This window comes from Seriola aureovittata, chromosome 16 (genome assembly GCF_021018895.1).
Source record: "Seriola aureovittata isolate HTS-2021-v1 ecotype China chromosome 16, ASM2101889v1, whole genome shotgun sequence".
Classification (NCBI taxonomy): Eukaryota; Metazoa; Chordata; class Actinopteri; order Carangiformes; family Carangidae; genus Seriola; species Seriola aureovittata.
The window spans coordinates 14,179,276-14,202,000 of NC_079379.1; the positions used below are offsets into that span (position 1 = coordinate 14,179,276).

At 40.9% G+C, this 22,725-nt stretch overlaps 3 protein-coding genes across 4 annotated transcripts in view; 1 reads left to right on the plus strand and 2 right to left on the minus strand.

Moving 5' to 3' along the window:
• Positions 1–14,156, minus strand: part of pip4p2 (phosphatidylinositol-4,5-bisphosphate 4-phosphatase 2) — a 14,178-nt gene extending 22 nt beyond the window's left edge. The window contains exons 1-8 of one of the 2 annotated variants that reach the window (XM_056399959.1): positions 13,884–14,156; positions 8,221–8,369; positions 7,063–7,169; positions 6,759–6,882; positions 5,949–6,023; positions 5,245–5,297; positions 2,245–2,335; positions 1–1,500 (exon numbers count right to left, since the gene is read on the minus strand). The exon at positions 1–1,500 is cut by the window's left edge and continues 22 nt beyond it. In XM_056399959.1, the coding sequence (XP_056255934.1) occupies positions 1,357–1,500; positions 2,245–2,335; positions 5,245–5,297; positions 5,949–6,023; positions 6,759–6,882; positions 7,063–7,169; positions 8,221–8,369; positions 13,884–13,989 (849 nt within the window). In that variant the 5' untranslated portion in view covers positions 13,990–14,156 and the 3' untranslated portion in view covers positions 1–1,356. The remainder of the gene's footprint in view (positions 1,501–2,244; positions 2,336–5,244; positions 5,298–5,948; positions 6,024–6,758; positions 6,883–7,062; positions 7,170–8,220; positions 8,370–13,883) is intronic. The other variant, XM_056399960.1, reaches the window with a different exon arrangement.
• A 2,564-nt stretch (positions 14,157–16,720) lies between these two features.
• Positions 16,721–19,772, plus strand: si:ch211-57n23.1 (uncharacterized). Its single transcript, XM_056400087.1, has 3 exons — positions 16,721–17,034; positions 17,777–18,335; positions 19,275–19,772. Exons 2-3 carry the CDS (start codon positions 17,788–17,790, stop codon positions 19,414–19,416), a joined length of 690 nt encoding a protein of 229 aa, XP_056256062.1. The 5' UTR covers positions 16,721–17,034; positions 17,777–17,787; the 3' UTR covers positions 19,417–19,772.
• chrac1 (chromatin accessibility complex subunit 1) lies at positions 19,748–22,658 on the minus strand. The gene is made up of 3 exons (XM_056400088.1): positions 22,445–22,658; positions 22,088–22,214; positions 19,748–20,866 (listed from the first exon to the last, which is right to left on the minus strand). The coding sequence occupies exons 1-3, from the start codon at positions 22,601–22,603 to the stop codon at positions 20,787–20,789; spliced, it is 366 nt and encodes a 121-aa protein (XP_056256063.1). The 5' UTR covers positions 22,604–22,658; the 3' UTR covers positions 19,748–20,786.
• Positions 22,659–22,725: the final 67 nt, after the last annotated feature.

Below are 22,725 nucleotides of genomic sequence, written 5' to 3' on the forward strand. Positions count from 1 at the left end.
TAAATTATCATTTTTAAAAAGACCCACGAGCCATTGTATCCTTCCACCTCACACTACAGTTTTCCAAGTACTGAATTTGAACTATATACAAACAGTATTTTTAATATTATTTTCTGCTTCATCATTATCATCATCATCATTATCATCATCATCACATTCAAAACAAGGTTAGAAGTTTGAACTGTGCCCACTTGTAAAGGTCAAGAGACAGGATGCTGAGTTAGCGTACAGCGATGCTAGCTAGCACAGAGTTCACTGGAGGTCAGAGAGTGGCGATTATAAGCGAGGGGGGGAGGAGGGTTTACATTCTAACGGACAGGCAGAAGGAGCAAAAGACAGGAACGTCATACGTGTCAGCTACCTCACGGAAACGGGAAAGAAAAAAAAAAAAAAAAAAAAACACCACCTCAGTGACTGAACAAAAACCAGTCATCATGCAAATGTGAGTCACCATATTTTTGGGATCATTTTCCACCAGTGAGAAGGCAACAAAACCGCAGTGAAGAACGCAGGGAGGTGGGGTAAGCAAAGTTCAAAATAACTCAAATAACAGGGTTATTGCTGTAGTGAGTTAAAGCAGCATGTCACAAACAAATAAACAAGCTCCTGTTGATCTGATGCTCTTCTTGACTAATACTGGGCAGCTAAGTTGGCACGCATGGGTATTTAAGGGCGATTTCTTTTAAAAACTGATCATTTCAAGAGTTAAAATCATATAGCAATACTATGTCAGTGTACACAGGCAAGGTAAATTGTTACAATACAGTATGAATATGCAGCTTTCTGTAGCTGGAGTTTAACTAGCAGCAAAACAACACTTACAATTGCATATAATCGTAGTGCAATGGGCAAAATGTTCTTAGGAGGTTGTCTCATTTTGGTCTGGTCAGTAACAAAAGAAATCAGGTGGGTACCATCGTGTCAGTCAGGCTGCTGAAAAATAAACAAAACTATGATCCAGAAAGACCAAATCCAGCCAGTTTGCTAAACTATCATTTTCAAATCAGCACAGTAGCCAACAAATTTTTGTATTCATCAAGAAAAAAATCACAGTTTTTGTAGCTTGGAGGATTTTGGCAAAAACCAGAGCGGGATTTGAGTCTCTGTGGACCAGTAGCAGGATTGATCGGCGTACAGTAGGTTTGTTCAGCGAGTTAAAAACATTCCAGACACAAACACAACAGGATACATCTCCAGCATACACCCCTTCAGACACACACAGCACCTCCTCAACACACTCCGCAGACGTTCCACTCCGCTGAACACGACCGGTTTGAGATCTGAAGAAAATGAAAGAAACTAAAAAGTGGGGTCTGTTCTTCCAGCCGTGCAGGGCTGCGCTGAGCCGTGCCCGCCCTAGGCAAAGCTGTTCTCCGGGTAGCTCACTTTGATAGCTCCCCAGTAGCAGGCTCGTATCAGGCAGATCAGGCCCAGCAGGTAGGCGAATGCCCAGGACACATAGGTGGCGTTGTAACGACTGGCAAAGTCCCGAGTGCCAACCTGTTAACGCAGAAGAGAGGGGGAGTAGCTGGGTATAAGACAGTTAACATTGAGAATATAGATTTTTTAAATCATTGCATTAATAGTTCTAAAGAGACTAAACAAAATGAAGACCGTAGTCTATTATATCATTTCATTAATGAGCAGAAAAAAACGACTCATTCAAAGATCTATGAATGCTGTGAAATACTCTCCAGAGGGTAATTCATAATATCAATCACTTCATCAGAAAAATGAGAGCACACTGCAACAAGATCAGTAACACTGAGTTTAAATATTAAGGAGTATAATCCCATGAGATTATTATGGAGTGATTATGTTTCTAATATGATTATACCAAGTTGCGAAAGTCTGATAGGACTTTGATATACTGTGAAAAACTGTGAACAATATGTGGTTGTTTGTACAAAATACAGTTATTGTTTACTGAACAGTTCAGTGGATTAATGGACCAAAGTGTATTTGAGGTATTTAGTGTAGGTAAGAGCCATTACACAACCTACTTACAACTGTAAAGTACGTGTACATTTGTTCATTGTACAGCATCATAAGGTTTCTCAGGTCAGCTAAGCAGTTTCTAACACATCTTGGAAATGTTGATCTTCGCCTGTGGTGTGGCTCTCTAGGTGGCAGCGTTGCTCCATCCACCTCTTTGGGCCAGACTGAATTATCTCAACTACTGGGTTACTCTAACTGAGAACGCATATGCAACACAGAGAGGACACACAGAAGGCACATACTTACTGTTAAACCCACTCCAATGAAAATGCAGATCATTCCTATAGTTATATAAGCACAACAGCGCCTCCTAGGGAGCGCACTACCAACAGAGGATCTGCAGGTGGAGATCAGGAAAAGAAGAAAAACAAAAGAAAAACAAATGTGGTCAGTAACTGAAGAAAAGGTTTCAGGACAAAACATGCAATGTGCACTTTAAATGCTGGATTTGTCTTATGCCTCAGTGCTGAGAGAAATATCATCTCACTCTGTTGTGTGTGTGTATTTTTATGTGGATATGGTTAGAATCACTTAAAATGAAACTTGGATATCAGAAAGCTCTACATGAGCTAAAAGAATCCAGTGCAAGAGTCTTGCAGCAAACAGCACCACTACATTTTCTGTTTCATTATAATGTGCCAGATACTTTCTTTGTCCCACCCTTTTTCCCAGTGATCTCACTCCACTCCACATCACCCTGACAATCCTGCGAGCCAACAAATCTCTCACTTCCCTTTCTTCTCTTGTAACTTACACATGAAAGCACTGGAGGCCAGTCACATGTGCAGCTCCCCACAACTGCAGCTCCATCCAGACACACATTCACACATGTGCAAATCAACTTGCCCTGAGCAGCACACTGCCGTCATTTTTCTTTTTGCTTCACTATTACTTTACTTTCCTCCCCCTCTTCGCTCTCACATGCCTCTCATGTGATGGGACTCAGGCATTCTTCAGGAATCACTGGTATTCAGATGGCTTATGGGAGGCCTGATCACCTGATCATCTTACCTTCTAAACACTCTCCTCCTGCTTTCACCTTTTCCCTTTGTTCCACTAACTGTTTACAGTTACAACACCTGACCATGTCATTCATTTGATCTGTGACCATAAATGGAGCCTCTTTTCTTTTCTCAAATTTTACATTCTAAGCTACAAATAAACATCATCACATTATCGCATTACAAAATAGGAATTAACCAGAAATGACAGTGTGTTTTCCAGTGTAATGAGGGGTTTTTACTTTGGAGAGGTGCTACGACACCAGAGGTATCAGTTCCCTGTGAGAATTAAGATAAAATACCAACAATGTATCTCAACCGCCACTGCTTTGACTTCTGTTACTGTATAATGGAGAGAAAGAGGTTTTCATGGAGTTAAAGACAGTGATAAACAGAGAATATGAGAAAATAATGCTCAACGATAAGATAGAGAAAGATATAGAGACAAAGATGGAAACACTGACAAGAAAGAACCAAAGAGAGAATCAAAGATCTCTGTGTTTGCAGGTTCAGGTTCAGGTTCAGGTTCAGGTTCAGGTACGCTACATTAGCTATAGACATGGGTAGATTTAATGGTCTCCTTGTAGCATGTTGCTGATTTATGTGAGGCTGAAGACAAAGTCCATTTTTTTGCTTATGCTTACGTGGTTGGTATTCTTTGTTGCGGACTCTTTTGTAAAGTTTGCGAGAGGAGACAAAGTTCTTTGTTTGTAATGTAATGTTATATGCAAAAACTAATGTTTTTCCAACAATGCAATGCAACCCCAAGCTCACATGTGTAGGAAACACATAACAACTACTACGACTGCAGATAAAGAAAAGGATAGATATAAAGATAAAAGTCATACAGAGAAAAAGACACGGGTAGATATATATATATATATATAGATACTGTCAAAATATAAAATGAAATAAATAGAGTGGAGCAGATGTAGAGACATGAGGCAGACAGAGGCAGTGACGACATGTTTTGGCTGCAGCTTCTTATTCCGATGGAGCGTCCCTGCTTACCCTGACCAGACACTGTTCATATCATCACTTTCAGACATACACTTCACAATGCTCTCCCGCCACTGCTCAACCCTGTGACCCTCCTTCCTTATTACCATGTTACCATTATTACATGAATTGAGGCCAAGCTTTAATTCCTGTCACACAACTAGATTAGCTTCCATTACCTCCCCTCCCCTCCCTCCCATCTCCTCCCAAGAACTAGAAAAGTCCAGAACTCTAAAGCTCGGCATCTGACTGCAGTGAATTTATCCATAAAGTAAGCACTTCGAAAATTACTCCTCATACCAAACCACAAACCTACATGGGTGAAGTATAACATTGTGTTTTTAGTGTTTTAAAACATTCCACTTCTTCTAACCTACAGTTTGTAACTGGTGCTAAATTACTGCTCCAATAAGATAAAGGCTTTAAAGCTGGATACTGTATGTTGGGACATGTTCACCATAATGTGGCAGGTCTCTTGAAATTCAACAACAACAGCGTTTTTCTTGTTCATGGCTGCCCACCAACCCAGTATCCCCAACAAGGCTGTAACATATTCACTTGTAGTTTCAGGCTTAAAAGACCGCACCAGTGATTTTGCATGTTTAAGGCCAGTCTGCCGATCCCTTCTACTTTACATCACAACTAACCATTTTACAAACTATACGTTCTGTGTTTGAGAAAATCTGATATATTTTCGGCAGCCATTGGCTTCCATTCATTTCTGTGCAATATGAAACTGAAGCTGCAGCTTCACACAACTTCACAGTCAACGTCCAGTTTAATTTAATTAGTTTAATTTAGTTCTGCAAATACTTTTGCTCAATCAATTGTAAAACCAGGAAACAATAATGTAACCTGTAAAAAGTAACACAAACTTGATGTGTACTTAGACAATTACACTGCTTCAGCAGATCTCATGAGTCTGGTAATTGATTTTTATGTCATACAGAAATAAATGGAAACCAAACGCTTCCTGCTGCAGGAAAGAAAATCTGCCTAAAACTTGAAAACACACTGGTATGATCGTTAAAATTCCTTTACAAGATTAAATTACAAACTCTTTGTGTCTCATCTGATAACACGTTTTGATTCAATTTTGCACACAGTGTCCATCTAAAGACTGGAACAGATCCTCAGGCAATAGAAAATAAACTGCAGATAAAATGTAAAACACTGAGTGTAAAAGTAAAACATGTTTCTTCATGACCTTTGTGTAACGTGTTAAATGGAAGATTAATGGACTCACATTTTTTTGCAGTGGGGACATTTGGCTAGCGTGTTAAACCGAAGCTCCATCCACTGTGAATAAACAGGGGGAAAAAAGCACTGTTAAGAGACAGTATTAAGGAGGACGCACGTGTGAACACAGATATGCAACAACACACTACAATCTTACTGTACTGCGAGAACAATCAACAGAGGACTTACTGGGAATGATTCGTTGTGATCAGTTATGGCGGTTTGCAACTTGTAAATCTATTTATTATATTATTCCTGCATCAGAAAATATATTGAGGCATTGGAAAGCTACGTGGCTAAATTAGCAACTTAAATCATTCTTATAAAAGTGTTAGTTGTGGTTGTCAATATGCAATTGTTTCATCAGGGGTTCTGAAGTTAAAAAAGCAGAGTTATGAAAATGTTTATCCCATCACAGATCAGCATAATTAGAAGGTCCTATTGACACAAGTTAAATATGTGAGATTCGACATCTGGCTTCAGTAAAGGAATGACAATTTAAAATAACATTATAACTTGTGTTATAATGGATGGAATTGAAGCCAGTTTTATGCATTAAATATCAAACTGTCTTTCTTTGACTGAAGCTCGCTCCAGAGTCAGATGTGCACAAAGTCATTTCAGCACCAGTGCAAAGAAGGCCACAGATTGAATCGGCAGCAGTGTTAGGCTGTTGTTAATATGTCCACAAGTATGACCAGCTTTCTCAACCTCTTGTTGTACTGGGGGAGAGCCATCGCTGGGGAGGCCAGACATTGGCTGGGATGACCTGGCGTCCTCACTGCCCTACAGACGCCGCAAGCAACAACGTGCACACGTTAAGAGGTCAATACCACTGATTTTGACATGTGGGCCAGTGTCATGCTGACTCAGTGCCTCGGGTTATGCATCTCTCTTTTTTTAATAATGTGCCAGATGTTAAATAAAAGTTTGAGGTATTAAACTCATTCAGAGGTGAACATATCGCACGTCAAAAGTACTGATAGTACCCGAGGTGGCAGGAAGACAAAATCTGGTTTTGCTGCAGATTAGACGGATAAAATTCATTTCTTGTGACACGGTGTGGCCACACTGCAGTCAAGTGGTACTTAGGACATTTGATGAGTCAGGCAAGGAAAGGAAACATGCTGCAAAATGCATGCCACCAGCCTCTTGCAGACACCATATTCTGCCAGAAAGAGTCTGCAACACGATGGAGGTTTTCATTTCATTCAACAGATCAGAGATTGTTAAACAGAATAGAAACATGGTACTAGCTTTTATTTGTGCTTGAGACTGACTTGAATAAGCTTCTCCCTGACACCAGCTCTGTGCACGTACAGTAAAGCAAGCTAGGAGATCTGAAACAATTACACAACTCATAACACTTCAGCAAATGATATTCCATCTCTAAACACGTTGATATATGATGTGGCTCTCGTGACTGTTTATATGCACGTACCAACAACAGCACAGCAACAAAATTCTGCCTGAATAAACTCTGTGATTGGTTAGGGTGGTCGTCTTGGTAGCTTTACGTACTAGGAAGGTGTTGCCACAGTGACCGCAGACCACCCTCATCCCCTGAGGTTGGATGGGCAGTGCCGGCTGGGCGGGTTGCTCCTCGGGGATCACCATCACCGGGCTCAGGTTAATAATGCGTCTGCTGTCGGATTCAACACAGCCAGCACAGGGTTATAAAACTATAGAAACGGCTTGATTTGTATTATAAAAGTCGACCACTGTATTGTCAGAGCCTCAAATTTGCCTTTGGAAAAGAATTAAACCTACAAGAAATGAGAAGTAAGAGGGTAAAACAGTCTGAGCTCGTCTGCCAGTTGCCTACCAGTTTGGTCGAGGACATCCTATCCTCCTGGATGTGTCTTTACAGATGAGCAGGCAGTTACAGGGACACCTCACATACTTCTTCCCCGTTGGGGGGTTCTTGATGGGCTGGAAGACAACATGTAAAACTCAGCTCACTGGAAAGTGCCAGTCTGATACAGAACATAAGAAAACAAAGCCACAGAAGAGGAGAGCAGTTAAAATACTGCAGAGGTGACACAGCAAAGTCTGTTGGACCCAACAGGGTGGAGAAGGATCAATAGCTTTGCTTTTAATCTATTAAATATATCTTAGCTCATCAATCAGCTTCAAATGGCCGTATTATGTCCTGTGATGCTGTCATTTGAGAAGCATCTCTAAAGCCTCTGAGAGTTACTATATCACACTTGAAGATGTTTATGTCTATCTACACTGGGCGGGCCAATGACATAAACTATAGTTTTGCAAAGAATAGTCTGGAATTAGTCAGTACCAAGACATTTTTCATGCATGTACCAAAGTAAATCACCGAATGCATCTTGCATATCACTCCAGCATTAGATTTACAGTATGTCTGGACTGTCCAGTGAGCTGATATAAGATGCAGACCGGACACTGTTATCTGTTTTGGTCCACAGAAATAGAATATTATATGGCTATGCTGATGCATTAGTAACACAAATATCAGCCATTTGTCATTTCCCACTGCAGTGTCTGTGATGATAGCCATTCATTCGCTCTCCTCCCTCCTCTGACAGCTCTATAGAGGCCTTTAGTAAGTCAGGCTGAGACACAGGCGACACTTCCAAGTCACTGGGCTGACTGAGAGATGTGACAGATGTCCACATCAACATCTGGTCGGGCTGTAGTGACGGACATCGCAAAGATGAAAAACAGTCGTTGACTTCCAAAGCGAACAGCTTCTCTTGTGATCACAGACAAATCACATGTTTCATCAGACAACATGATGCTGCACAATAAAAACAGAGGGAGACGTGCAGGCTACAGCTGGATGTGACTGTCACACTGGAAATGCACGTGTGATAATGAATAGTAACTTCAGTGTAAATGTCTGACTAAATGTCTTAACTGAGCTTGACGGACTATTACAGCTCCATGATGTCAACACCAACACTCATTTATAAAGCCGTCGCCAGCCTCAACAACTTCCTCCGCTTACCGAAGCTTCATTGCAGACCGTGCACTTGACCACGTGCTGATGCAGCTTTCCATCCAGGTTGATGAGCGACTCGCACACGCGGCAGTTGATGACAGGCACACCGCCGGCGTCGGGGCTGGCGATGGCTGTGTAAGGAGGAGGTAGTTCGGCTTTGAGAAGAGGGGGGCAAAGCACACAACACACAGCGAGCTGTTAATCGCATGCATCTTAAAAACTTCATGAACACAGATCAGGATTTTGGTATCCTGTAAAGGAAAAAAAAAAAAAAAGTTCAGATAGAGGACAAGTCATTTTTGTGTTTTGTACACAGAGGTCGCTGGGCTCAGGGCCTCAGGGCCTCAGGGCCTCAGGGTGCAGCTTTAGCCTTCCAAAGAGGTTCTGACAACACGTCATACGAACTGGTTCTTTTCTGGCATAACCTCACACATACTCGTTCAACGTTTACTTCCGGTCTTTTAGTTCAATAAATGTAAATAATAAGAACTAAAAACAGAGATATACTCAAGTGCTTACACAGCTATAAAATAACAGATCAATGTCAGAACACATTATAGGACAGGAAACTGAGGGGAGCTCAAAACCACACATTGTATAACACATATGTTATTTAACGATTTCCCTAATCAACTCTTGGGAACGTGGGAGATATCTTAAACGATCCTATGTGCAGTCACGCTCCACGACAATGTCAGTGCTCTTTCTTCATTCATGGTTTTCCAGCTTAACTCCTGCTCAGCTATAAGGCTGTCTGTATGCAAACCCATGACATCCTGCGTACAGCTCTGATTGCTCAACATGTGACTCTTCTCTCTTTGTTAAGGGGCCAAGCTCCACTCTGTATGTTTAAGAAAGAAACAATGGGCCCTTTTAGATACCGAAGTGATGGTGTAAAATCCACTCACTACCAAGCTGCAGGCAAAGTTAACATGCAACATACAGTACGAGCCAGTCTTCTCAACGAGAGGCTGTGGCATTTTGAGTCAGTATCATCAACATATTATGATGTAATATTTGTGCTTCAGTTGCAGGTAATATGATACAGTATATATATACATTATGCAACATCGCCAACATCTGTAAAGACAACATGAAGCAAAGGGGCAGATGTGTCTCTGCAACTGTTGCATGTTACACCTACAATGAGACACGTGATTAAGATTTGTTCATTTGTTCAGGTGTTGCATCAGTTGAATGTGCTGCTAAATTAAAATGTCTCCGCTAATGAGCCTAATAAACTCCTGATCATTTTTGGTTTAGGAACCTTGAATAGCCGGGCCAACAATTGGTGTTTTACAGTCCATAAACAAGTGGAATCAACATGATCAAATGGCTGGTCTTTACAGACTTAAAGATTTTCTCTTTATGTCTGAAAGAACCACTGTGAACTAACTACAGTAGCCACTCAAATGAACTCTGTACTGTCTAATCCCACATTAACCTGGTGTAATTAGTCTACATTCCATGTGTTTTTCAGGGTTTTAATAAACTTAATCCGTAGACTTGCACCAGTCACTAGCTTTACTACTACTTCTACAGTAATCAAGCATACTTTACATTCTGAGGGATACAAAACAAAGCCAAAGTGTTTCTGCCGTCATCTGTCATTATACTCAAACTGCAATCTTAGAACTTTAAAAATTACCTGCTCATCTGCAATAAATGTGCGAGTGTGAGATTACAAACGATAATTTCCATTAAATGTTGATTATTCTTACAATTAGTCAATTAACTGTAAAACTCATGTACTTTGTAGACTAACGGGTCAGTCTGTAAAACATTGGAAAATACTGACAAATGCTAAATACAATCTGCCACAACACACAAGGTGGCATTTTCAGGTATCTTATTTTGTTCAACCAACTCTTCATAATCCAAAGGTTTTCAATTTACAATGAAAAAAAACAGAGAAATGCAGAGGAAATCCTCATATTTAAGAAGCTGAAACCAGAAAAAAATAAAACAATTAAAAAAAAAAATCCATTGTAATACAGTCTCTTTTAATACTTAATACTTTAAGCCTGAAATCGCAGTCGATCGATCACAAACAAGCCTCTTAACTCTGTTGACAAATGCCCAATTTCCCTCTTGAGAGATAATGGTACAAGTCAACAGGCAAATGACCTGGGCTCTGAGATTCTCATGCGAACAACCGGTTGACACCACAGGGGCAGATGGGACACCCCGTCTACATTTGGGAAAACCTGGCTAGTAATACAAGCACAGCATGCCAAAGACTGGACACTCATACTGTGTACAGGCACCACATGGTGCTGCTTATTACACAAAAAAGTCGTGTCATCTGCTACTAAGAAGTGTTAATCCAAAATGTAAGAGTATTCAGATCTTGACTTTATTCTCTTCTTTATATTTAAATCCTTACATAACAGCAAGAAATAAAATCGTGAGCCACCAGCATTCAGGCCTGTTTCTACTCGCTTCTCTCAGCTGTGTGCACCAGAGACGTGCTAATGCATAGCTGAAACTGAATATAGCAGCTATAGGTTTTCACTAGCTGTCCTCGGAGCCAGGGGTAAGACGAGAAGACGCTTTACTACAACAACCAGCAGCAGCAGCACCACAACATACAGCCGCCATCGCGCCCTGCCTCACCGGTGCCATCAATGACTGGATGATTGTGGAGCCTGTGGTTTGTGGTGAAGAACTAGCTAACTGGTTTGCACACACAAGCTGCTCAAATGTTCTGTCTTTAATTCAGTTTCAAAAGAAATAAATCATCAATGTTTTTCATTGTCAATAACCCTAAAATCAGAAACGTGTAAGTCCATGTGTCAGTGTCTGTGAATCTGCTGTGTCACAGTCCCAAACAGATGCAAACACTGGTCCCGCTTTTAAAAAGGTTCAGTATTTACCTTAAACAGCTGGGCACTGTAGCTTTTAGCAAATGTTACTCATACAGCAGAAAATACTGTATTTGTTGGGAACTATTTCTAGTCAAAGACTGATACAAATTTGGTCCTCCAGTATAGGAGGGGTCAACATGGCCTTAAAACAATATCACAATACTGTGAATAAAAAAGGGTAATAATGATATTTATGATGGTATAAATGGTATAAATTCTCCTCTGCTTGTGCGACGAGTTCTTCCGCACATGTTCCCTCCTGAAAATGACTGACTGAGCCGTTTGCCGCCATTTTTTTCAACTTGTAAAATGACTCTTTTTTTTAAAAATCATGTTAAGATTCACTTCAGTCTTCGTGTACAATATGATGATATGGTACACCCCTAATACATATGTGCGTATTTACATCTTCAGAACAGTGTATGTGGGACTGGCTCAACATAAACTACAGAGCCCATTTTCATGAGGGACCATGTGTTTTTAACAACGGAGGTCTAAAGACGAATAAGACACATCAGACTTGAGCTACACAGACAATCCTTTGTTGGTTCATTGTTGGTTTTTGTCTTCACATGCGATTTGTTGACAGTAAGAAAAATATCAAGTATCACCAGACTTGTTCTTTAATAAATACAGTATTTGGATATAAGGTGTGTTGTCACAACAGCACAGTACAAACTGAGGTGAATGCAGATTCCTGACTCCAACCTTGGATGACTTCGCCCCTTTGCAACCATCTCAGGTTTTAAGACTGGATAAAAAGAGTATTCTGTATGTCAGTAAAGCACCGAGAGTGAAAATAGATTCACTCAAACACAGAGGAATTCATTTATCACTGTTCATTCATCACAGGCTTTTCTTGCCATCAGTTTTTTTTTTCCCCACAACCATTCAAGCGCAAAAACATCAAGCAAATGGCGACAAAATCCAAGCACAGTGTCTTGATGCAGCCAAGGTCGTTGGTCTCCACCCCTCACCAACACCACACTGTGCCCACAGTGAACCTCTACCTGTTAATGCTGATGAACAACTCTGCTCATAAGGTAAAATGAGTCATGATTTGTCACTGTTGTGTCAGATGCATAAAATATTATGGAAATCAATACAGCAGAGATTGCAGTCACTTCCACAAACAGCAGCTTTAAGTCATTTCTAAACAAAGCTCACATTCACCTAGTTTCCTAAGCGCATCTTAGAATCAGTAAAAGCAGCATCATAGTCATTATATTGTAGGACAAAATCTCAGGTTTGGCATCTTTGGCTCAAATTAATCCATGTTACAAATTGGCTGAACGAGGATTGTCGCCCAACAAACCCAAAGAAACTGGAATTAGCCGTAATCCAGACTGTGGAGAGAGAGACAGAGAGAGAGAAAGAGAAAGAGAGAGAGAGAGAGAGAGAGAGAGAGAGCGAGAGGGAGAGAGAGAGGGAGGGAGAAACTAGGCCATGAAACATACTGACATTCATTCAAGCGTTTGCTGTCAGTTTACAGGTTATTACAGTCCAGTGTTAAAGTCTTTATGATTAATCAGGTGGTGAAGTATGAATTCTGTGAGATTAAACCACTTCTGAACAATAAAATGTTCATTTTCAACATTCGTTCGCTTGATATTAGCCACTTGTCCTGAAATGCTCCTAAAAGAGTATTACACAGTCAATGAATCCATTCATTTGCAAGCAGAACATTTGTATAAGCCCATAACAAAAAGGTCAAATCAGAGAAAAAAAAAAGGGTCCAAAGTGTACGGAGCTAAACTTCCTTCAGATTTTATGTGAATGTTAGCTCTAAATGAGAAATCTGTTCTGTTGCTGAAACAAGGCATAAAGCAAAACATAAGCCTCTGACATGAGAATCAGATATGGACCTTTCTCTAGAGTGAACTTTTCTCAAGTGCGGCCTCCAGCAAAAACAAACGGCATGTGTAATCATGTCTCCTGCATCAAAAATTCAGAGTTTGATCAGATTAGATTCAGTGCAAGGGCGAGCACTGACAGCAGCTTCCAGACCCGGTGGTCAGGGGATTTATGAGCTGTAATTGCCCGAGTCATTCAGCCCTACATGTATCATGGTCCTGTAACCTACATTCAACTGTTTACTAAGCAAAATGTTTTCTGGCAATAAAGGTGCTTGTTTGTTTGTTTGTTTGTTTGTTTTTTTACTGTATGAAAGATGCAAAACATGCAAGAATGCATGTTACAAGCTGCCTTTACAAGATCAGGGCCAAATATATGTTGTTTACAGTCTCATATCCTTGCAAATCAGCTACAATCAAACGCATGGACCATTATGGCATTTAAATCATGTCGTGCTATTAATTCTGTCCAATCCACAAAGGGCACATCTGGGCATTTTGTTGATTTGCAGCTGGGACAAAAGGCTGCTAGCCTGCCTTCATCTGCAATGGGTCATCCCCCCCCCCCCGTCAATCAAAAACACACAAATAAAGCTAACATGCAGTGAGGCCTTTCAGTGCCACATCACGATTCGTATTTTTTTTTTTTTTTGGTGAAGACTCAAAAGCATTACAGGCCCCGGTGAGTCGTGATGTAAGCATTTCTGCAGTAAAAAAAAAACAGAGGTTGGTGTTGTTGTAGGCCCCTCTTCTCTAACCCACTGCTCCAGTTCTCACAGTGGAAGCTCCACCTTGTTCTCAGCTGCCGATTGATTCCCCACCGATGCCCTTGCTTTGCCTTGCTTTGCCCTGCTGCAGTTTTATTTACGCACTTGCACGAACTCGATACGCCCCGAAAAAAAAATTACTCTGCATGCAGACAGCGGGGCTCTACATGCCGTGTGTTTACCTCGGGGACTTGAATCCTGCAGGTACGGGGGAGCAGTGGGGGTCACATTCCCGGAGTTGGGGCCCGACAGCAGCGGAGATCGCTCGTCCATGCCGTCGGAGGCCATGTCGTCAACCGAGAGAAATGAAGGGCAGAGACACGGCGGGGAGGCTCCTGGCTGGCTGCACCGAGTCTTCACTCAGCACGGAGGAGCAACCAGCGGCTGGTTGTTGATGCCGAGTTGCTCGCTCCGGTCCAGCAGCCCCAGTGACGGCAGCCTGGAGGGGGAGGAGCTCCGCGGCGCTCCCCGCCCCTCACTGGCATGGCCCCGGGCATGGGCAGTGCTCACGTGGAGCTAAATACTGATCACAGAGGACACTGATGGAATTTTGTCTGAAAAATATGTCAACATATTCAATTGATTTTAAGTTGTTTGCAGCCTGTACATGTACGGACTATAAGTCAACGGGCCCCTGGCCACAGTCATGTAAAATGTCTCCAGTCCCTCCCCAAAAAGAGACAGCAAACAACTACAGGTGGCATGTCTGTGGATGGTCTCCCCTCTTTGTGGTCATCTTGTGTTTCTTTGTGGTCATTTTGCGCCTCTCTGCGGTTGTTAAATGTTGTTTTGAGGTTTTAGTCTCTTTGGGGTAATCTGACCAATTTTCCAACAAGAACTGAAACTTCAAACAAAGGCTCTGGCTCAGGGGCCCACTGACCCCTAGGGCCCCGGAGCGTGTGCCCAGTAGGCCCATTCAGTAATCCTTTCATAAACACATGCACAAGATTATCTGAATTATTTGGATTTTTAACCCATAAATGATCTATATACTAACTGTATAAAACCCTGGTTAGAGTGTGTCTTTAATGGTAGTGGAACTCAACAGTAAAAAGCGGTGAAGCTGCAGTTTCCAGCCTTTGCCACTAGATGTCTCTGTAGGATCACTGAGCTCCAGGCCTGTGAGGTCCATAAATATTTAATTTATGATCTAGATCAAGACAGTGGTATTTTTATTCCATTGGCTTTGTACTGCTGCAAGTTGGATTGAAATCAAACAATGACTGTACTTTTTTATGTTTTTATACTTTAGTGTGACCTCTTTACCTTGTTTATCTTTTAGATGATACTTTATTTGAGGTTTGTGATTAAAAGTGATGTGTATATATATATATATATATATATATATATATATATATTGATCTGGGTGACCAGCTGCTGCATACACAGACATAAATAAAGTTGTATTTAGTTTGAACTGAAGTGACTGGCTTTGAACTTTGAACATTTAATCAGCTCAGATTCAGCCACTGTATCAGAGCTGATTGATCTGAATCAAACCGACAAGCAAGGCTGTAGTCAGCATTTTGGAAACACCCTCAGAAGTCTTTCTTGCCTTTAATGAAAACCTGACCTTAGTACGTTTTGCAGTTATGCTTTCTGTAAACTTTGTTTCCCAACACGAAAGTCTAATCGCTGCTGTGAAGCCATCTCTGTACTGCCCGGGATGAAACTCAGAGGGAGAGATGCAGAAACCTTCATTTATCTATTCATTTATTGACCGAAAACTTGTCTAATTTTAACATAATGAAAAGTGAACGTCATGAATCTAAAAATAGTTTAGTTTATAAAATACCCACTAATATGTTAGTTTTCAATTGTCAAATGTAAAGTCTCCCAATATTGCTAAACAACACCAAATTTACACACGTGGAAAAAGCAAAATACCAATGACGTGACTTCAGTGTCCTCAGTGGGGGCTGCAGCCTTTCAGACAAGCATGACCAAACAGCTGAATGTTCTTGAACCAGTCAGTCACCTTCCCTGAAAATGAGGGACTAAATAGATGTACAGTTCCTCCATGTTTCATCTGATATGTACGTAGAGCTGAAACTTGGCATTTTATCCACTGAGAGATGAGCAGTGGTGATATAAAGTTGACTGGTTGTGCTTGATTCTTAGGATTGCAGCCATGTTGTCTGTTCTTCAGGAAGCTGCTTTTTCTGTTGTACTCATTGTTTTATAGGAACTTGATAACAAATGTGGACTTTATCTACTAAATACTGTGATTCTGTTTCTCCATACTGTCACTTTACTGTCGATTTCTCTGCCTTTCTTTTACTGCATACATATCTGTTTTTCTGGCTCTTCCTCAACTATATATTTCACAACTGAGTCAAAACATGACTCCAACATCCTCATCTGAATAAAATTGTTCACCCTTTGTTCCTAAAATGGTTTGAAAATCATTACCAGGACTTGAAAACAACATCTGGTTGCCACCAGCAGTTGTGTGAACGGGGCTGTAGATATCTGATAAAACATTTTAGAGTTCCACCCCTTCTTCTAGGAAACCTGCTTAAAATTCATCCTGAGATTATCTTCATGTTTGAAGCTTGGCGTTGTTTGCCTCATGTCCTTTCCTCCCCTTAAATTACAACACCCTCACTTGTTTATGCCAAAATATGTCTTCCATTCCTTATTGCTTATGTCAGGGTGTAAACCACAGGCTGTATGAATTAATCCTCAGGCCATTCAAAAGACTTGCTAGATAAATACCAGTGATGTGATTTAAACAAGTTCCTCAGCCTTTGGACAGAACATGTACTTGTACTTCCCCGTTTCTATAAACAGAGACATAACTTGGTGTTTATGCATGAATCTGTTCTTTTTCAGTGCACAGGTATGACTGCAGGATGTTTAGAAGATATTTAGTTGAAAAAATTGGGCCAAATTCAGGCCTGTTGGTCCCGTTTAGGACATTGTAAAATGGCTCATAAATTCCAAGAGCATCACACCTCCAACCACTCCATTCACACAGTCTTCACTCATAGTCTTACAGGGGAAAAGCTGCAAACTGAGTCACAAAAAACCCTTAAGTGCTATCCAGCATAGAAACTTAGCCTATATCCACATATTAAAAAGGCATAGGTTACAAAAAATACCTGCAGACACCGTCTCTCTCCAGCAATCAAACTAAATTTTCCTCATTTCCTCCATAGACTCTGGGGGGAAATCTTTGCTCCTGGCTCTGGTGTTACCGGGCCAGTAAATGGTGATTCAGATCGCATGTAACAGGCTGCACTCAACGACTCATTTTTTCCGACGACTTCAGGCACCAGAGGAGAGTCGCAGCACTCACAGACTGGATCGTCGCTGGTGTTTCTTTGCAAGGTAAACTCATTTAAGGACATCAGACACACGTGAACCTACAGTAGGATCTTTAGGAAAATTATGTTTTTATTTGGGCATAGTTGTCGCGGGGATTAGAAATTGTGGATTAAATGTTCTGCCTCGTTATTTTCCAAACTCATTGTGCTTGCCAAAATGAAAGTAAAACTTCCGGTAACAAAATGAAAAATAAAATAAAATTTATTCTGCAGTCTTTTGTGAACGTATAAATCGCTGTACAGAAAAAAATAATGTTCTTGTTCGAGAAGTATGCACTACAATTACCTGTTTAGTTTTTTTTTATTAAACGTAACATAATTTATACTTTTATTTTGAAGGTAAAAATCAAATTTTTCCTGTACTGACTCAGTTACATGCCAGTTAAAAGTCTCACTGTTATTGTTTACTTATAAATAACCAGTTGAAATTTCCTTTTCCATTAACATCTCCATCCCTCTTTGAAGCCCACAGTCTAGCCTGTCCAGAAAGTGCATATATTTTGACTTACTTACATAACTTGACTATTTTACTTCAAAGCATAGGATGACATCTGTTTTCTTTTGGTATGAGGAGAGAGACCTGTTGTGTGAATAAAACAACAGCTTTGTTGCAGGAAGAGACCACGCTGGAAAAACTGCCCAGTGGATAATGTCTGTCATGTTGCCAATGAGTGTCTTTTCCAGCCACTGTGTGTGTTCCACTATAAATCTGCAAGTCTAATCAAGCTTAATATTTGATGTTTCAGCCAGTGTCGAGATGCTCCAGGGGGCAGTGAGCAGAGCTGTGCTCTGCCTGTCCTGCTGCCTCCTGTTGGAGGTCTGCTTCCCAGCAGACAGTGCAGGACCAGCAGCTCCCCTCCCTACCTTTCCCCCTGCACAAGAGCCAGGGGAACCAGACCTTGAGGACTGGGAGTGGGGGTCTGGATCATCTCTTCTGCATCTGCTCAACAGCTTCCCTGCCGACAGCCCCTTCATAACGGAGACCCCAGGAAAACCGGTTAACTGCACCCAGCGCTTCTGGTTACCACCGTCCTCTGCAATCTGCTGGGAAAACATAGCCGGACCTGAGGAGTTTGCCGAGTCCCGTCTGCTTGTTCTACAGAACAGGGCCGCCCTGCAGGCTGTGTCCACCTCCAGCGGGGTGGAGGAGGGAGGGATCTCCTATGACCACCAAGCCAGAGAGGAGGTCCAGGGGATCCGCTCAGACCACCTGAGTGTGGTAGATACTATGCAGACCATGGAGAAGGTGTTTGTGTCACTGGAGGAGAAGCGGAAAGAAGGGAAGGAGCAGGGGGTCTTTACACGGTAAGAAATTTTAAAAATACATGGACCATTTACCTATCAGGTCTGCGGTTTGAATAACCCAAGAGACTGTACTTTAATTACTAGTGGGAAGAGGTTAAATCTTATATTTTATTTGATAAAAAACAACCTATGGACCCTACCCATGACATAGAAGTCTAATAGTTTCCCTATCAATATAGCAAGATAACATATTTATGGCAAATACGCCACTCTGTATTTCTTTCTTATAAAAATCTGCCAAGTAAACAGTTATTACAGCCACAGAATAAGAGACAAAAGCAGACAGTAGCTCTGCAATGCAGCATTTTACCCACACCCAGACTGCAACAAATAAACATGATGATGCTATAGCCGAATATGTTCGATGTTTGGCAGTTACATGATCCCTGAGACTGCTCCAGAGAGCGCCGCAAACAGTATGTTTTCAACTGTAGTATAGTGACTGAAGAAGTGATTGTAATGTGAATATGTTGTATAATATCTGTTGTGTATTCATATTTACACACACATTTTAAAACCATGTTCTGCAGCGATCAGTCACAGACCCAGCTTCAGGCCTCACTGTACAGAAGCAATTAAAATTTCCAGTAAATACTGATCCAAGACCAACTGCTGGGCTAATCCTAAATTATTATTAGTGAGGTAATCACGTCCCCTGGATCACTGTTACTTGTTTGGCTCAAACACAACGCTGATTGAATGCCAAAAAAGACAGAGTGGAAACACCGTCCAGACGAGCAGCTGAGTCATTTCCAGTGTTTTCCAACAGACGTCTGTCAGGACATCTGGCTGAGACGAGGCTCAACATTCAATTCAGCAGTGCTTTCTATCCATTAGATCAGAGAGAGTGAATTCATTCTCAATCTTAGGCAAAGCAGTGTGTGTGTAAATGTGTCAAAAAGTCTAAGACATTTTGCTTATGGTTGTCTTCCCTTTCAGCATGAAGGAGCGTCTTGCCAACACAAGAGACACCATCGGTGTCAGAGAGGACATGGCAAACCATCTGGAGGAGCAGTTTTCTACTTTAGAGAAGACTCTGCTTAACATACAGCTTCGACTCAACAAACTCATCCAACAGTGACTACACCATGGAGCCTTTCACGTCCCTTATGTGAACTGTATTTATATATTCATGGATTGTACAACAGTGTAGCAAATGCATGCATGCTCAGGATTATGTAAGTCTCTAGTATGACGAAAAACCCACTTGATATACACATTATGTCATTAACGTACCTACACAAGTAAAACGTGTGACCTGGAATTTGCAGATAAACTTCACATTATCCGGGAGCTTTGATGAACATGTAGCAGTTAAATCTAGTTTTATATTGACAGTTTGCAAACATGTTCCATGTGGAGATTTCATGGTCACATTAATAGCCTCTAGTAAAACAGCAAGACACTTGTAATAGAATAAATGACTTGTTTAACTTGCTTTATTTTAATATCAAATCTAAACAGCAAATTCGCAAATATATGAGGAAGATGCCTTGAAAGGTGGTCAGCTGTTATATACAGTTCAAATATTCACTTCTGTTAGGTGGAGTGTGAATTTTCATTTGGAAGAGACACAGCATGTTCGGCTGCTTTGTAGTTAAACTGGAAAACAGAGGTATTTGTACTTTCGATTGGTTCAAACAACTTTCAAGTATTTATGATCATCTACTCACAACTCAAACATGACAATATCTTAAAAAAAAAAAAAAATACAGCATCAAGTATAACTTAGAATCCCTAACATCACTTGGAAATCAATGCTTCACAGCGTCTGTAAAATAGAGTGTTCACCCAATCATATTTTAAAGGCAATAATAAGTCAGGAGCTACGACATCTGTGTTCCAGCTGTGTGGAATGAATTCTTGGTCTTTTACATGAAGGGAGCCTGCAAGCTGTTAAGGAAAACCAATTCATTCCTCCTAATGGTTATGTATGCAAAACGAGATAGTTTAGGAATACAGGCCATATGCAAGATCACTCTGAAATCCTAAAAATGTTCAAGTGCATCATTTATGAGCAACAACGGTACTTTTGCCTACACAAAAATATTGTCTTTGTAGAGGTAATCAATTCTGAAGAAAACTTATGGGGTGATTGCATTACGATTAATCTAAGGCTGCTTTGTTTAGGACATTAATACAAATTTAGCTTGCTGGCACCAATTATTTATCATAGATATATACGGTACAACTTCTAGTTCCCTCTGAACCCGTGTGTGTTTAAACTTGATCTGTGAGCCTTCACTTGATTTCACATTAGCTCTGTGTGGTATTACTTCCAATTCCACGCCCATTAACTTTTTCCACAAGCCCTACAACTGAACTCTGTCGGTGTATTTAAAAGCACTGAGAAAGTTCAGGGTGTCTCTTCTGCCACTCACTTTATTTTCAAAGAATGGCAGAACGTGTACACTTGATCTGTCCCGACGTGAAATGCAGCCGGTGTCCTCTCTAAAAGTCAGTGTCCTCTTCTTGCATTTGCTCCAAAGACTTGAGGTAATCTCGAGCAAAGATCTTCTTAGGCAGGATATCTGTCGGTTAAAAAGAGAATATTACACTGAATTCAACTCATTACAGCATTCACTACTTGTCCTCTTAGTGCAGACACACAATGACATCCCTGTTTTTGGGAAAGAGCACAGACATTTGGCCCATTACAGCTGTCAAAAATGATCAAGCCATGATTATGATGACGACGACGATGACGACGATGACGACGACGTCTGGTTGTAGAGATAGATCTTTAAGGCTATTTTAGTCCCTGCTCAGGAACTGATATTAAATCTGAGCTCCAGGAAACACTTGGGTGGCAACAGCAATGCTTTAGATTATGACAGGCCAATCAACATACAATGACACAACATGAACTGTTTCAAAAGCTGCTGCATGAATATGCAACATTTTAGTTTTTAACTACTTTATATTTTACTTCAAATGCACCAATTTGTTTTATCCACTATTTTCTTTTTGTTTCTAGTACATGTCATGATTGTGAATAGATTCAAATTCACCAACAAAAAAAAAAGCTCCTTACATTACGTAACTTTATTCATACTTTGAGCTAAAATCAATCTACACCTTACAATCCATTGCGGTATTTTTATGTTACAATATCTCCTGGAAAATCAATCAAGAAACTGTTAACAATAATAATAACCACAAAAGAATGTCTACTTTTGGACAAATTAAGATAATGTATATTTTAGGCAAAATCATTTAAAATCAAATCAAATGATGCACATCGTGGCATAAAAAAACAAAATATATTATGCAGTTAGCTAGACTTACACTCATTTGGTACTCCTAGCTACACCCAATGCAGTTTAACAGTAATAATTTAATAAATAATAGTAGTAAATCCTCCCTCCATGAAGGTTGTAATGTTCAGTTTGTGTTTCACAGAGGTGCTGAATGAACGTTATGGTTATCTTAGAAGACACAGTTTGTGGGGCTGTTGAATTATACTGAATTACACTGAGAAGTGTTTGTAATATTTCGTCTACCCACTGACATGAATCATTTGGCCAGAATATCATAAAGACCCGTCAGTGTAATCAACAGCAGGCTGTCGAGGCTACATTGGTTTTAGCTAAGTGTAGCTAATCAACTGGCAGATGGCTGTTTGCTGTAACCAAAGACCATCACTTACCTAAACTCACAAAGGTTACACTATTGTTTCAGTGGTAAAGGGCCAGTACACTGCATGCTTCAGGTAGTCCCTATAGGTCTGTCAGACTGCGGCTGGGTCTCACCTGTTAGAAAGTGGAAGGTCTCGGTCTCCTCCGCGGTGTTAGCCAGGTCACTGTAAGACAAGGTGTTGGTTTCCTTCCCGGACCCGTTGTTGAATGAGGCGAGAGCCAGGTGCTGGACAAACAGCTCCTTCAACAACAACAACAACAACAACAACAACAACAATAACACGTGTCAGCAGAAGAGAAATTCACACTAAGTGGGCACTTGAGGTCAAAGAAAAACCTGGAGCAGCTGCGTTTACAGTTTTCCCGACAAGCTAGCGATGCTAACCCCTGCTAGCAGCAGCAGCAGGTGGAGGCGCTGATGAATTAGCACAGCTCAGTAAACCGAGCATTTAGCATCAAACTGCAGCTTACTGTCGCCTTGGTGGTGAGGAAAAGAGCGTCCTGGTTGATGCTGGAGACATCCGGGGAGCTCTTCATGATCAGCCTCACTCTGGATATCGGGAGGGAGATTGTCTTTTTATTGCTAGACGTGTGGTCGTCTTTGTCGGGATTACTTTGAGACATCTTCATGAGGACACGGCGCCAGACAGGCGGAACTTCAACTATTGTTTTGAACGCTGATGCATTTATTCTTCTTTTGCATTTAAAGAGCTGTTGATTTGGATTACTGCCACCTGCTGGACCGGAGACAC